The 17,336-nt window shown below is 41.1% G+C and overlaps 1 protein-coding gene across 7 annotated transcripts in view; it reads right to left on the bottom strand.

Annotated features, from left to right (window-relative positions):
• Positions 1-17,336, bottom strand: part of ddx4 (DEAD (Asp-Glu-Ala-Asp) box polypeptide 4) — a 74,328-nt gene that overhangs the window by 45,244 nt on the left and 11,748 nt on the right. For 5 of the 7 annotated variants that reach the window (XM_073064443.1, XM_073064444.1, XM_073064445.1 and 2 more), the window contains exons 2-3: positions 15,808-15,919; positions 15,669-15,720 (exon numbers count right to left, since the gene is read on the bottom strand). The exons of the other annotated variants lie outside the window; for them this stretch is intronic. In XM_073064443.1, the coding sequence (XP_072920544.1) occupies positions 15,669-15,720; positions 15,808-15,919 (164 nt within the window). The remainder of the gene's footprint in view (positions 1-15,668; positions 15,721-15,807; positions 15,920-17,336) is intronic. 7 annotated transcript variants of the gene reach the window in all.

The raw sequence follows: 17,336 nt of genomic DNA, 5'->3' as shown, positions 1-17,336 counted from the left end.
TGACTGATCTGGACTTCTATATAGTGGTAATTGGGCAAATCAGAAAAGAAATCCACACATCTAATCTTCATTGCCTCAAACCTAAATTTAATCCTGAATTAAAGTAGACTGCCCCTGCTCAATACACAATTGTCAAGCAAATACAGAACTTGGTAAACACAATGAAGTATTTTCCTTCTCTGGGCAAGAAACCAGAGCCTCGACTGAACCTGGTGCCTCACCCCCATGTAGTATCAAGGGATATTAAAATTTGATGCAACCTATTTAACAGTCACATGCAGATAACGCCAGCTAAGTTAACTGAAAAACAGTTATTATATATACAATGTAACATACTGGCCATTTTGACATCCGAGGTAAATACCTGGGCAAATAGTACTCAAAAACATACAAATCAAAGTACCATAGATTCCGTACTACAGAGCGCACCTGATTAAAAGCCACTGGCTCTAATTTTAGAAAGAAAATCAATTTTGTACTTGTACAAGCCGCACCGGATTTTAAGCCGCAGGTGTCCCACGTTGTAATATGAGATATTTACACAGAAAGATATTACACGTGAGGATTTTTTAACTTTTAATTAAATCCGTATGGTAACATAAATACATATTGCAAATGCTTTTTTTCAAACCGTGCCTGTAACACGGCTACTTTTAAATATACATACGTATCGGTAACACACAAATTACGTTGCGTATACTTTTTTACTGAACAGTGCACGAACAACATTCCAATATCTCCTAACGACTGGTAAAAAAATATATATACTGCAGCCTACCAGGAAAAGTTATTGATCGCCTTTAACTTAAAAGCAGCGTTCTCGCGCGGGTCTAATGCCGCTCGCCCCCACCCTCCCGTTTATCGCAAACCGGTATTTCCCACAAGACACGGCGAAACCAGATGTGACGTCATAGCATCCCGGGATGTAGTACAGAAAACAAATATAGTTAAAACACTTCTAACTTTAACTAGAAAATACTAACAAATGAATTACTAAGCGAAAATATTATAAACTAAATAACTGCCATAAAGGCAGCACAATGCTTTTCTTCAAGTGTTTTCCATGTTGATGAGGGTGAGTACAAATGACTGATTTACAATAATTTAATTGTGAAAGTGCGCTTGATTTATCGTACAATTTCATTGGACCTCTGTGAACTACTCATCAATTTTATTGGTCTACTGTTACGAGGCAAAATGTTTTTGGCGGCATGAAAAAAAAACATGCATTAGCCGCACCATAGTAAAAGCCGCAGTGTTCAAAGCTGTTCAAAGCGTGGGGAAAAAGTAGCGGCTTATAATCCGGCATCTACGGTAGTTGAAGAGAACTGGAAAAAACTGGTACCATCTGAATTTAAAGTAACTTTCAACCAAATCGTTCATGCAGTAACTGCACTAACATATATTCCGAATTTACTTAGTGTTCAACATTTACATGGTGCTGTGCTTTCACCCTTTTTATCTGAAGCATCAAGCATAAAAGTTGCCATTCCAACTAAATATTGTCAAGTTCAGTTGCAGCACCATCAAGCCAGCCAATGTCACGCAATTCTTATTTAGGCAGCTTTAAATGAATAGGAAGTAAAATCCATTTTCAAACTAACATTGTCCTCATTAACACAAATTCAGATTTAACAAGAGCTTATCCAGCCAAGAATAAAATAAACTGCTCAACTGCAAAGTGCTCAAAAGGCAATGTGCCAAATTATAGTTACACTATAAACAAAAATAGCATTTTGAGAAAGATAAAAGGCTATAAACTTCAGCTTTTATTTAGGGCCGGGGGTAGAGAAGGAGAGAGTGTGTGGTGAAAAAATATCATCTTTGGAAAGTGGCAATTATATGGAACTAGAGAACAACAGGCAGCCAAAGTTAACTGAAATAAAATATTCACCCAATGGTCATCTCTCAGTCACAGTAATATTTGTAAAGTTATGTAAAAAAGGCAGTAATGACCTGCAAAGAGTACTGGTAATGGGAAAAGTAGACCATCAATGATGATCTTCAGCTATTCATTACAAAATTTAGTTTAATAGGAAGTACATGTAAATAACGTACGAGTTTATCAATCAGCTATCAAAAGGAATAAGCAATACATCAAGTCAACTGCCAGATTAACAAAAGCATGTCAAGAAAATTGCAACTGCTTTTTCATCCCATATCCCTTAGAGTTCAAATGAAATCCCAAAATATTGTTTTAAATGTATTCACAGCACCCACACTCTTAAAAGGATTTAAAACACTTTTGTAAAACATGATTTATTGTTTAGCAAAGAAATTGCTGTCAAAGACAACCTTTGTTGTTCTCAATTCCTGAATTGGTATTGAGCCACTTGAGATACAGGACTTTCCCTACATCAAGACCACACCAACTATTGTGTTCAAAAGTAAATTATCAAAGCACATACTACCAAGATTAATTTTCCTGCATGCATTCACAGAAGATATAAATTAGAACTAATGAAAAGCCAAAGACTAACAAAGCAACCAATGTGCAAAAGACAAACTGAGTAAATACAAAAACGAAAGAATAATAATAAATGAGAAAATAAATAATACTGAGAACACAAGTTGTAGAATCCTTGAAAGCAAGTCCACATGTTGCAATCAGTGATCAGTTTAGTATTGGGAATGAAGTTACATCTTGTGCTAGTTCAGGTGTTTGATGGTTGAAGGGTAATAACCAATTCCTAAACCCGGTGTGTGTTAAGGCTCCTGTGCTTCCTTCCCAATGGCAGCAGTGAGAAGAGAGCATGGCCTCCTCAATGATTGATGATACTGCTTTCTTATAAATATGCTCAGTGGAGGGAAGGGATTTTCCTGTAATGGACTGATCTGTATCCACCCTTTTCTGAGTGAAGACAACTTTTCTGTTCTTGGGAATTGGTGCTTTCATACCAGGAGGTGATGAAACAAGTCAGGACACTCTCCACCATCCATTAAGTTTAGATGACATTCCAAATCTGCACAAACTTCTCCAAAGTAGAGGTACTGCTGTGCCTTCTTTGCAATGACACATACGCATCAGACCCGGGTTGACTCCTCCAAAATGACACCACCAAGGAATGTAAAGTTGCTGTCCCTCTCCACCTCTGACCCTTAATGGGGACCGGCTCATGGACATGTTTGCCTCCTGTAGTCTATCATCAGCTCTTTGATGTTGCTGACATTGAGTGAGTGTTATTGCTGTGGTACCATTCTATGAGATTTTTAATCTCTCTCCTATATTCTGATTCACCACCACTTTTGATTTGGCCAACAATGGTGTCACCAGTGAACTTACTGGCACTGGAGCTGCAGTTAGCTTCAGTCATAAGTGCAAAGCAGAGCAAGGGGCTAAGCATACAGCCTTGTGATGACCTGCGCTGATGGTGATTGTGGAGATGTTGCCAATCTGAACTGACTGGGGTCTGAAAGTGAGGAAATCAAGGATCTAATTACACAAGGAGGTATTGAGGCCTAGTTCTTGGAAGCTTATTCATAATTTAAGGGGATGAGTGTTGTTTGCTGAGCTGTAGTCAATGAAGAGCATCCTGATGTATGCACCTTCACTGTCCATCCAGATGTTCCAGGGCTGAGTGAACAGCCAATGAAATGGCATCTGCTATGGGCCTAATGTGAAAAAAGGCAAAATGGAGCAGATCGAAGTCACTTCTCAGGCAGGAATTGATATGTTTCATCACAAACCTCTCAAAGCACTTCAATACATTGATGCAAGTGTTGCTGGATGATAGTCATTGAGTTCATCTTGGGCACAGGTATGATTGAAGCCTGTTGGAGCAGATGGAAACCTTGGACTGCTGAAGCGAGAGGTTAACTATTAACCACCTACTTTAATTGTATTCCCAAATTAAACACCATTTTATTCTCCCAACATTGTCATTTATCTGCCAGAACAGGGCATTTATTTCAAGTTAGAGTGCAATAACAGGCCTTCTGGCTCAATAAGCCCATGCTACTCAATTATACCCATGTGACCAATTAACCTACTTAACCACAGGTCTTTGAAATGTGAGAGGAAACAGTATCTAGAAAGTTCTTTGGAAGTCAAGAATGAGGCATGAATCTTGAGGTTACAGCATTTTATTAAATGTTTATGAAGTGACAGGAAACATAGCAGCAGGAAACTAATTGTAACCAACTCACTTCATTGTCAGGGAAGAACCGCTTGCTTCATGGCCATTAAAACCTGCGTGGATGAGTGTGTGCCTACAAGACTTACTGTACATTCCCAAACCAAAAGTTGTGGACGAACCAGGAGGTATGTCATCTGCTAAGGCGAGATCTGTGACATATAAGTCTGGCGACCCAGGCCTGTACCAGAAAAACAGGTATGATTTGCAGAGGGCTATTTCAAGGGCGAAGAGGCAATTTCGAACGAAGTTGGAGGCGACATCAGATACACAAGAACATAAGAGATAGGAGCAGGAGTAGGCCAATCGGCCCCTCAAGCCTGCTCCGCCATTCAACAAGATCATGGCTGATCCAATCTTAACTCTAGTTTTCACCGAATCCCACAAGGCAAGTGCCAACCAACAGGGCACCATGCCGCCCATTTTATTTTATTATTCATCCCACCCAAACCCATGTGATCACCCGGGGGAAAAAAACAAGTTGCCAATTGAGGAGAAAAAATCTGGAAAATTCCTCTCCGACCCATCCAGGCTATCGAAAACTGGTCCAGGAGATCACATGGCTGATCTAAACCTAGCCTCATGTCCACTTACCTGCTCGCTCACTGTATCCCCTAATGCCATTTTTATCCAGGAAAATGTCTATCTCCATTTTGAATTTATTGAGTGTAGTAGCTTTCACAGCTCTCTGGGGCAGTAAATTCCACAGCCCCGCTACACTCCGAGTGAAGAAATTTCTCCGCATCTCAGTCCTGGAACGGCATCCCCTTATTTTAAGACTATGCCCCCTAGTCCTAGTTTCACCCATCATTGGGAACATTCTCCCCGCATCCACCCGATCAAGCCCCTTCACAATCTTATATGTTTCAATAAGATCGCCTCTCATTCTTCGGAACTCCAATGAGTAGAGCCCCAATCTACTCAACCTCTCATCATACATCAACCCACCCTTCCCCAGAATTAACCTAGTAAACCTTCTCTGCACTGCCTCGAGAGCCAGTATGTCCTTTCTTAAATATGGACACCAGAACTGCACGCAGTACTCCAGGTGTGGTCTCACCAATACCCGGTACAACTGCAGTAAGACCTCCCTGTTCTTATACTCCATCCCCCTAGCAATAAAAGCCAGCATTCCATTGGCCTTCTTGACCACCTGCTGCACTTGCATACTAACTTTTTGTGTTTCCTGCACCAGGACCCCCAGATCCCTTTGCACAGAAGCACTTTCCAGTTTCTCTCCATTTAGATAATAACTTGCTCTATTATTTTTCCTGCCAAAGTGCAAGACCTCACACTTGTCAGTATTATATTTCATCTGCCAAATGTCTGCCCAATCACTCAGCCTATCTATGTCCCCCTGCAGGGTTTCAATGTCCTCCGCACTCATTACACTCCCTCCCATCTTTGTGTCATCAGCAAACTTCGATACATTGCACTTAGTCCCTTTCTCCAAATCATTAATATAGATTGTAAAGAGTTGGGGTCCCAACACCGACCCCTGCGGAACACCACTAGTCACCAACTGCCAGTCTGAGAATAAACCATTTATCCCAACTCTCTGTTTTCTGTTAGAAAGCCAATCCTCCACCCATGCCAGAATATTATCCCCAATCCCATGATTTTTTACTTTAAGTAATAATCTTTGGTGTGGCAACTTGTCAAATGCCTTTTGGAAGTCCAAATACACCACATCCACTGGTTCCCCTTTATCTACCCTATATGTTATGTCCTCAAAGAACTCCAACAAATTTGTCAAACATGACTTCCCTTTTGTAAAGCCATGCTGACTTTGTCCTATTAAGCTATGTTTATCCAAATGCCCTGTTACTGTTTCCTTAATTATCGATTCCAACATTTTGCCAACCACAGATGTTAGGCTAACTGGCCCATAATTCCCAGCCTTCTGTCTATTGCCCTTTTTAAATAAAGGAGTTACATTAGCATTTTTCCAATCTGCTGGGACCATTGCCGAGTCCAGCAAGTTTTGAAAAATTATCACTAATGCATCCACAATCCCAACCGCCACTTCCCTTAAGACCCTAGGATGCAAACCATCCGGTCCAGGGGATTTATCCACCTTCAGTCCCATTAATTTATTAAGTACCATTTCCTTGGTGATTTGAATTGTAGTTAGCTTCTCTCCCCCTACAGCCCCCTGTTTATCCAGTGTTGGGATATTCTGAGTGTCCTCTACTGTAAAAACTGATACAAAATATTTGTATTTTGTATTTTTTTTATTCACGGCAGCTCTGGCAGGGTCTGCAAGCCATTTCCTACAAAGTGAAACCCAATAGTATGAATGGCAGCAATGCTTCACTACCAGATAAGCTCAACACCTTCTATGTCCGCTCTGAAAGGGAAAATATAACTACAGCTGAAGATCCCTGCTGCACCCGGTGACCCTGTGATCTCTATCTCAGAGCCCAATGTTAAGCAGTCTTTAAAGAGGGTGAACCCTTGCAAGGCAGAAGTCCCGACGGAGTACTTAGTAAGGCTTTGAAAACCTGTGCCAACCAACTGGCAGGAGTATTCAAAGACAGTTCCAATCTCTCACTGCTACGGGCAGAAGTTCAAAAAGGCAACAATTATACCAGTGGCCGAGAATAAGTTGAGCTGCCTTAATGACTATCACCCGGTAGCACTCACATCGACAGTGATTAAATGCTTTGAGAGGTTGGTCATGACTAGACTGAACTCCTGCCTCAGCAAGGACCTGGACCCATTGCAATTTGCCTATTGCCACAATGGATCAACGGCAGACGCAACCTCAATGGCTCTCCACATGGCTTTAGACCACCTGGACAACACAAACACCCATGTCAGGATGATCTTCAACTATAGCTCAGCATTTAATACCATCATTTCCACAGTACTGACTGAGAAGTTACAGAACCTGGGCCTCTGTTCCTCCCTCTGCAATTGATCCTCAACTTCCTAACCGGAATATAAACCTGTGTGGATTGGTGATAACATATCCACCTCACTGACGATGCTCATGGGTGTGTGCTTAACCCACTGCTGTACTCTCTGAAAACACATGACTGCGTGGCTAGGCATAGCTCAAATACCATCTATAAATTTGCTGACGATACAATCATTGTTGGTAGAACCTCAGGTGTTGTAGGAGTGAAATACGCCAACTAGTGGCGTGGTGTTGCAGTAACAACCTAGCACTCAACATCAGTAAGACGAAAGAGCTGATTATGGACTTCAGGATGGGTAACAGGAAGGAACACATACCAATCCTCAGTGGGAATCAGAATTGGAGAGAGTAAGCAGTTTCAAATCCTCGGGCGCCAAGATCTCTGAGGATCTAACCTGGTCCCAACATATCAATGCAGTTATAAAGGCGGCAAGACAGCACCTATACTTCATTAGGAATTTGTAGAGCTTTGGTAGGTCAACAAATACACTTAAAAACTTCTAAAGATGTACTGTGGAGAGAATTCTGACAGGCTGCATCACTGTCTGGTATGGGGTGGAGGGGCTACACCACCACTGAAAGAAGCTGCAGAAGGTTGTAAATTTAGTCAGCTCCATCTTGGTTACTAGCCTACAAAGTACCCAGGACATCTTCAAGGAGTGGTGTTTCAGAAAGGCAGCATCCATTATTAAGGACCTCCAGCACCCAGGGCATTCCCTTTTCTCAGTTACCATCAGGTAGGAGATACAGAAGCCTGAAGGCACACACTGTGATTCAGGAACAGCTTCTTCCCCTCTGCCATCCAATTCCTAAATAGACATTGAACCCTTGGACACTACCTCACTTTTTTAAAAATATATCTCATTTCTGATTTTTATTATTATTTTTTCTTCCATATTGTGTATTACATTGAACTGCTGCTAGCTTAACAAATTTCACGACACACACCAGAATAATACACCTGATTTTGACACCATCTGGTCCAGGTGACTTATCTACCTTTGTTTCTCCAAGAATCTTCTCTCTAGTTATGTTTACTTCACACACTTCATGACACCAGGATCTTACACCATACTGCTAGTGTCTTCTAACATGAAGACTGATGCAAAATACTGATTGTCTGTCTGCCCACCATTTCATTGTCCCCCATAACTACCTCTCCAGCATCATCTTCCAGCACTCCGATATCCACTCTTCCTTCTCTTTTACACTATGTATCTGAAGAAACTTTCGGCATCCTCTAATACTATTGACTAGCTCACTTTTGTGTTCCATTTTTACCTTTTAATTTATTTTTTTAATTGGCTTCTGTTCGTTTTTAAAATCTTCCCAGTCCTCTTACTTCACACGAATTTTTGCTCTATTATATGCCCTCTCTTTGGCTTTTATGTTGGATTTATGTCTCTTGTTAGCCACGGTTGTGTCATCTTTCCTTCAGAATACTTCTTCCTCTTTGGAATGTATATATACACTGTGGTTTCTGAATTGCTTCCAGAAATTCCAGCCATTGCTGCTTTGCCATCATCCCCGCCAGTGTCCTTTTCCAACCAATTCCAGCCAACTCCTCCCTCATGTCTCTGCAATATCCTGAACTCCACTGTAACACTCTCCTCAAATTTCAGGGTGAATTCCATCACATCATCACTTGACCCTAATGGTTCTTTTACTTTAAGCTCTCCAATTCTGGTTCATTGCACAACACCCAATCCAGAACAGCTGATCCTCTAGTGGGCTCAACCATGAGCGGCTCGAAACAGCCATCTTGTAGGTATTCTATAAATTCCCCCTCTTGAAATCCAAATTCCAACCTGATTTTCCATAATCACTATCCAAGTACAAGTCTCCCATGACGGTTGTAACATTGCCCTTTTGTCATGCAACTGCCATCTCCTGTTGTAATTTCTAGGCCACATCCTTACTACTGTTCGGGAGTCTGTATACAACTCCCACCAGGGTCTTTTTATCCTTAGTTCTATCCACAATGATTCAACACCTTTCTGCTCTGTATAACCTCTTTCTAAAGATTTGATTTCATTTTTCACCAACAGAGCAACACCGCCCTCTCTGCCTTCCTGCCTGTCCTTTTGGTACAATGTATCCTTGGACATTAAACTCCCAACATTAAACTCCCAGCTATAACCTATTTCAGTCACAATTCAGTGAAGCCTAGAACATCCTTCTCCCCCCCCCCCCCTTCCCCTCTAGTCAGAGGCAGACTCAGTGCCAGAGACTCACCCACTGACACTTTCCTGTTAGCTCATTTCAACCCCCTCCCACCCCCACCAGTATCCAAACTGATATACCTGTTGTTGAGAGGGGATAGCCACAGGGTAATGTGCACTGACTCCTTAACCTCTTTCCCCTTACTGACTGTCACCCAGTCTCCTGTATCTTGCACCTTGGGTGTAACTGTCTTATCACTCTTTCAGCATCCCAACTGATCATCCAGTTCCAACTCCGTAACAGTCTGTTAGAAGCTGCAGTTGGATGCACTTCTTACAGTTGTAGCCGTGAAGGACAGTGGAGAGCTCCCTGCCTTCTCACATCCCGCAAGAGGAGCATTCCACCATCCTGCCTATCATCCCTGAGCAGATACAAAGGGAAGGAAAACAGAGGGGGAAAAAAAACATTTAACCTTGAGCTTTTCTTTCCTTTGATTTCTGGCTGAAGCCCCTTAGCAGAAGCCTCAAAGAGCTAAAGCCTTAAGATCATGACTCTGACTCTGCCCACTCAGATGATGGCCACTGCACTTGCCCTGCCTTCCTTTAATTTGCTCTTGCCAATCAGTTCCAAACGCTGATTGGTTACTGGTTAAAGCTCTTAAAATCGCTGGAATGACCCATCGCTGCCTTTTATCCTTGGGCAGTGGACCTGATTGAAGCCCCTCCTCCCAAAAATAAGGAAAGATTGAGTAGATTAGGACAGTATTCTTTAAAATGTAGAAGATTGAGATTAGATAGAGCTATACAAAATTATGAGGGATATAGATAGGGTAAATGCAAGCAGGGTTTTTCCCCAACTGAGGTGGGACTACAAACAGATCATGGGTTAAGGATGAAAGGTGCGAAGTTTAAAGGAAACACCTTCATTCAGAGGGCCAGTGGTCACTCCCCACTCAAGGACTGAGTTCAAGCTCTTGCTGTCCTCTATGCTGATGGAGGACATTTTCAAAATTCTGGCACACTGATTATCAGTGTGGACTGGAGTTTATGTTGGTTTCCTTCAGTTTTTGTGTTTTCTTTCATTGCCGATAAGTTTCTCTTTGAGTGAGAGAGGGTTTGGAGGGGTTGCGAGTTGTTTTATTTTTCTTTCACGTGGAAGGGGGATCAATGCATTTCCTTTCAATGACTTGCATTGTTTTTCTGTATTTCATGGCTACCTGGAGAAGACAAATCTCAGTTGTATTCTGTGTAAAAGAACCTTTAAGTGTGTGGAATCAGCTGCCAATCCAAGTGGTGCACACAAGCTCAAATTCAACATTTAAGAGAAGCTTGGAAAAAGTTATAGATAGCAAGTTCTCAGATCGGTAGCAGTGTTGACAGTATTTGTAAGTATGTACAGAATACATGTTGGAACCCCAGAACACACCAAGGAACACAGGTGTATACATCCAACAATCCCAAAAGCAGCAAGAAAATTAAACTAGAAAACGGGATGATACTTAAGATCTATGCCCCTACTAACAAAGAAATTGCTTTACAGCATTCATTATAGCAGAACAGAAAACATCTAATTGCATAGAAGGCACAGGAGAGAATCACCAAGACATTATCTGGGATGGATCTTAGCTTATCAAGTTTCTCATGTAGCTAAGTTTTTTTTGGAGCAGAGACTCAATTACGACATACAAAAACATTCTGAACACGAGTGGGGTGTTTACAGTAGGAGGGAAAAAAGGAAATTTCTTTATTTTATCCAAGTTGAAATGTCTCTAAATATTAACTGTTCACATGAGAATTTTTTGTCAGTAATTATATAGAAAGAAGGGGCCTCTAGTGGCAAATAATTATCATTGCAATTCAGTACAAGGCTGATTCCAGCAAAACATGGAAAGTCATCCAAGCAATGGCAGAGATGCCCACATCACCCATTATGGGACAAGAGGATTAGGCAGCAACCAATCCAGTGCTGATCTTCATCAACCTGACCCCAGAACACAATAAGAAACTCAGCAAAAAACTTGTGTCAAAGCTTCCAAAGACTCAAAGAAGCTCTAAGATAGTTCACCCGGCAGAAGGCAAAGGCAAACCACAACTGTAACTTGCCACATCATAATTTCCCAATAGGTCAGAGTGGCATGCAGGGAAATCGTCTGCCAACTGGAAATTCCAGATGTGACCTACCGAAGGGCAAAGGTTACGGGGAGAAGGTAGGAGATTAGGGTCGAGAGGGAAAATAATAAATCAGCCATGACTGAATGGCTGAGCAGACTAGGTGGGCTGAATAGCCTAATTATGCTCTTTATATCTCACGGTCCAAAAGTAGATGGGATAGATGGTAAGAAATTAACCCCAATGGCAAATATCTTTAGAACCAAAGAGCAAAGAACTAAGGGATAGAATAATGAATTTGAAGAAAAATTTCTTCCATCCAGTAGGTTGCTGAAATCTGGAACAGTGCCTGAGGTGCTGGAATAGTGAAGTATTCATACCAGATTGAAGTATCATTTAGACAAGTACCTGATGCACCATGGGGTTGAAGGCCACAAGCCAAATACCAGAAAGCATGGACAAGTTCCAGGTTGAAGACCTTTCATCCCGGGAGGGTGGAGAAAGAATTCCAGATCTGTCCTCCTCAACTTGCTCAACTCTCATGGCTTCAGTTTTCTCTTCCTGAATTCAATGAAAGGTGTTGATCCAAGCACTTTTTTTTTACAATTTATCCTCAAAGGAACTCTGACCTCATCATTAGATATTCCCTTTGTCCTATCCATTCCCCCACCCACGCAACTTGATATCATTTTTTCTTTCATAGCTCTGATGAAGGGTCTCAGCTGTTAATCTATCAGATCCTGCTTTCCATCCCAGAGGCTGCCTAACATGCTGAGTGTTCCCACAGCATTCATTTTTTCCCCCAGATTCCCAGACTGTTGTTTTTTTTTTAAAAAAGCTTCCATTTAGGACAGAAAATTACTGAATGACTAGCACAGCCACAGCACACTGAAGTTTAAGGGAGATGGAGAGGAAGTTTTTTTTAAAAATTACTCAAGACTGGTGCGTACCTGAAATGTACCGTCAGGGTCATGATAGAGACTGATACATAAAGACATTTAAGAGACACTTATATAGACATGCGACTGGAATACAAGTGGTTATGGGTGTAAAGGGAAGGAATGTACACAGATCAGAATACGTTTATATAGGTCAGCACAAATAAGGGTAAACTTGCCAATATACTGTGTGGTACTGTTCTGTATTTACATTCTAATACCAGCCACCTTTAGCATCACAAAACTTAATTATTTTCCAAGACAGTTAAAGTTTAACAAATTTTCCAGTCCCAATGCAAATTCTTACAAACCATCTTATCACATGCCATTTTAGAGCATCTGTCCTTCGTATCCAGTCTAGCTTCTGCGACATAGTCAAATTTTCATTTAAGTCAACAATATGCATTTACCAGCAAGACAACCTTATTTGCTCAAGGGCAGTTAACCGATGAGGACAGATCATTCTTAACATTATACAAGTTCTTGTGTTCTGCTCCCCTTTTTTTAAAAAAAATAAAAACAGCACATTGCAAAGAGACTATTTTGTAAATAGCCTTTTTGACAGAACCTCATTCTTCTTCGTAGGACAGACTGATCATGTCCTCGATTTGTTATTTTGTTTTAATTGCAAGCATATTTTGTAGTTCTAAACACACAAAGCAGGAACTAAAAGAAAGCATTTTACCGTTACTCTGAATTTAGCATGTTTTGCAACTAATTGGAAACAATTTCAGCTGACAGAAAATGGAAGAGAATAAAAACTTAATGCAATACAAGTTAATTTGTAAAGAATGTGTACTTCACAAATTAAACAGCATTGAAACAGGCCCCATGACCCAACTTGTCCACCAGGACAAATCATGGGATTAAGAGTTACTCACAAGGAAAAGATTCTTCAAGTTGACTCAATGTAGTTAAAGAATAACTGGTCACCTTATAGCAATGCACATTTCTGAGGGGCATAAATGTGTAGTTGCTAAGTGGATTGCACTTTGTGGAAGAGTCTTCAATTACAAAGAACTTGAGGCAAATGGGGATTTATGATGAGCAATTTGTCTGAGTGTTGCAGGTTTTTGGAAAAATGCTCACAGCGTGCAAAGGAAGTAGAATTATTTGAGGCCTGGACAAAAAAAAATCTTTGGACTAAAGGAATCAAGTGTTTACCTGTGGACAGTGTAAAGGACCAAAGCATATAGCAGGTACATATGGGCAGAGAAATGGCAAATAAAGTTTTTTCTGGCCAAGTGTGAGATGTTGTACTTAGAGAAGTCAAAATGAAAGGAGAAAGCATACAGAAAGAATAGTTAACAGTAGACCCCTTAATAGCATTGAGGTGCAGAGGGATTTTGGCATCCAGGTTTACAGTTCTCTTATAGTGGCTATGCTAGTGGATCAAATGGTAAAGATGCTGTATAGAAAACTCATCTTCATTGGTAGTGGTGTTGAGTACAAGAGCAAGTCAGTCATGTTGTAGCTATATATAAGAGTTCTGATCACCCCATCTTGAAGAGGTGTGGAAAAAACTACAGAACATAAAAAGGATGTGGCTCTGACTGGAGGGTAAGAACTAAAGGAAGGAAACAATGGACAAGCTTGGGTTGTTCTCCCTAGAGTGGAAGCTCAGGGAAGGCATCACTTTATGACACTCGATCTTTTCACTGGGGCAAAAACATCATACTGCAATAGTAAAAAGTTAGCATCTCGTAGGCCGCTTGTGACCCTGGCTATTTTTTTCCCCCAAAAGGTCATAGCAACTATGAACTTGAGAGAAAGAGTATAAATGCACAAATGCTTTCCCATAAGATAAACTGAGCGGGTAACAGCAGCCTTGGTGTGAGAAACATATTGTGCCTTGTATTTCTTATGGCACCTGCAAGTTAAGCATAAAGGAGTAACTTATTTACAAGGGCAACAGCCTTTGGGTGGTAAGCCTGTACCTGTCTGCATCCAGACATAGTAGCAATTAAAACTGTTATACGAACAATTTATGACAGATAACATTAACAATACTCATCTGTAGAGAAACTAAGGGGGGGGTGAACCCACGTGTATCTGTGTACATGACTGCATGAAATAAAGAGAACTGTATTTGCTTCAGGAGTGAGAGACCCTCGAAGCAGCCTCCGAGAGAGAGTGCTCAAGGAGGGTTCTCTCGAGTAACTTGCTAATAAAGAGTTAAAGTTACTTTCACCGTAGTACGTGGTGTCTTTGCATATACTAGGGCAAATAATTTTAAGGTTGGGGGTGGAGATTAAAGACAATATGAGTAAGATTTTTCCCCCCATTAAATCTCAGAGCAGGAGGTGTCCAGAGCAGGGGGTAGTAGAGGAATCAGGCAGTTTGGAGAAGTTAAGCAGCTTACAGACAGGACAGATTAACATGAAGGGAATGCTGGTATATGTATGATAGAGGACATTTAGTATAATTTGGCATCAAAAATCAGTACAACATCATGGGCTAAATGGCCACTCTACAGCTCTGACACTCAAGGTGGCAAAAATCTTCTTGAATGGCAGTCAGTCAATTTGGCCCAGATATGTATTTCTCTACATGATTATTTATCTGTGTTACTCAACTGAATTACAACTGGGCAACAAAAAGCCCAAGTCCCTAAGTAGCATAAATAAGACAGCATTAGTGGAAACCAAGAGGAAAAAAGCTACAAAACACAAGGAGCTGGAGGTAAAGCGTACCAAACAGATTTTAAGCGAACTGAACAAAACTCTCCATTCAAGTTTGCCTCATCTTTTCCTTTAACACTGAGATCAAAAGGCATGCTACCAAATGATTTTAGTGTACATCTTTAAAAGCTACTTCTACAAGACTTAGATCTGTCCAGTCTGTTCTGATGTCATGGGCCCAACACATTGATGCAATTACAAAGGCATGCCAGCAGTTCTACTTTGTTCCGAGTTTGAGGAGATTTGGCATTGCACCAACTGTTCCAAATTTCTACTGATGTATGGTGTTGAGAATTCTAGCCGATTACATCACAGAACCTCCAATGCACACTCACAGGACTGTTGATTCAGTTGGTGCCATCATGGGCATCGTGCTGCCCACCATCAATGACATACACAAGCAGTGCCTCAAGGTGGCATCCATCACTATGGGTCCTCACCAACAAGATCATGCCCTTTTCTAATACTACCACCAGGGAGGAGGAACACAAAGCTGAAGGCTGAACTATTCAGAAACAGTTTTTTTCCACTCCACCATCACACTTCTGAGTGGTTCACGAACACATGAACACTCCATTATTCTTTTTTGCACCATTTTATAATTGAAAGCAGATTTCTTTGTACTGTCATATTGCCACAAATTTCACATCATGTTGAACAGTGATAAAAAACCAGATTCTGATTCAGAAAATTCTCAAATTTTGTTACATATAGGTTTTTACCTTTCAAACCTGAAGAGTGATTTCCATTGATATCATCATTCATTAGCTTTGCCTAAATTTAAAACAAACAAAATATCTCAATATGAGAAATTTCAATCTAAGAATCAGTAAAGATGTTTCAAAGCAACAAGATGCCTACCATATCATCAAAAGATGGGATAAAGGTAACAGGCTCCATTTCAAATTCAGGATCCCAAACTTCTGCCATGTGGAAAAATCTAGTTAAACAATGGCTGCACTCCAAACTATACCTTTAAAATAAGCAAATATACACATTAATAAAATTTATACAATCGTACAATCTATAGTGCAATTGCACTTAACCTTGTAACTGAAGCTTTCATCTTATACTCAAGAATCAGACTCATGGTAAGGAGATTTGGTATGTCTAAGATTCTTACAAACTCCTATAAATGCATATTGGAAAGCATCTCAGCCCAGAACAGAGCCTCCAATGCATAGAAGGCAAACAGCTGCAGAAGTTACAGAAACATGGGCACAACCCCACAAAGGACATCTTCAAGAGATGGAGGCTCAAGGCAGGATCCATCAACAAGGACCCTCACCACCTGGGACATGCCCTCTTCCTGTTGAGGTGATGGTAGAGCAGCCTGAAGACCTACACACAATTCAGCTTCTACCCCTCCAGATTTCTTAACAGTGCACAAACGCAACTCCTTATTCCTTACTGCAATTTGATCAGTGATCGATGCAGACTGCAATGCTTTGGTGAAGAATGGCCTGTGGCCCATGTCGACAAGCCACATGGCACTCAACTAAGAGAGACGAAATACTACTGATTTGATCTTCTGTGTTTTTGGCACTTTTGCCATCTGTACTATTTATTTTTTTCCCTCCCCACACATTTGGCGTTTGATGTTTTCAACAGTTTCCATAGTTTTCCCTTGTGCTCGTGCAGGCAGCCATGAAACAAACCTCATACTTGTACAAACGTACTATGAATCTTTGTTTCTGCATTTATTCTGATTTATAGTAACTCCCCCCCCCCCACCGTACTACAGCCCCTGTCCTGATCCTTGGGGAACACCACTGGTCATAAGGACCTACAGTCACAATAATACCCCTGTAGCTAGCCTCAATTTTCACCAGCCAACCCAATTTTACATCTAGTCTACCAAATCACCATGGACCCAGAGACTTTTGTCAATGTAGGGAAGATTCACTGCCCTAGCATCAATCATCTTCAAATACTCAAAAGGTAGGAAGACATGGCCTCCCTTAGACAAACTCATCTCCAGTAAATCCATACTTTTCCAAGTGTAAGTAAACCCTTGCAGGACAAACCAACCACACAAACTAAACATGAACCTTCTAGAAAATGGACAACTTTGAGGGATTGAGTTGCGCAGCAAAATATTGTAGCCATGAAAGTATTGTAATAAGCTGAGTACAGTCGGCCCTCCTTATCTGCAGGGGATTGGTTCTGAGACCCCCCCCCCCCCCGTGGATACCAAAAAAAAAGCAGATGCTCATTGCAGTGGTCTTTAGGACCCAGCGGAACCCCGGACTTTATTTAACATGCTTACTACAGTGGACATTAGGACCTGGCGGTGCAGCTCTGAATCCGCAGTGTTTCGGTTCACAAAAATAAACACGACTGAAAATAAGGTGGAGGTAATAAAGCGATTGGGAAGAGGTGAAACACCA

Source organism: Hemitrygon akajei, chromosome 13 (assembly GCF_048418815.1).
Source record: "Hemitrygon akajei chromosome 13, sHemAka1.3, whole genome shotgun sequence".
Lineage (NCBI taxonomy): Eukaryota > Metazoa > Chordata > Chondrichthyes > Myliobatiformes > Dasyatidae > Hemitrygon > Hemitrygon akajei.
The sequence above is the reverse complement of the archived record's forward strand: the minus strand, read 5'-3'. Positions and strand labels throughout refer to the sequence as shown.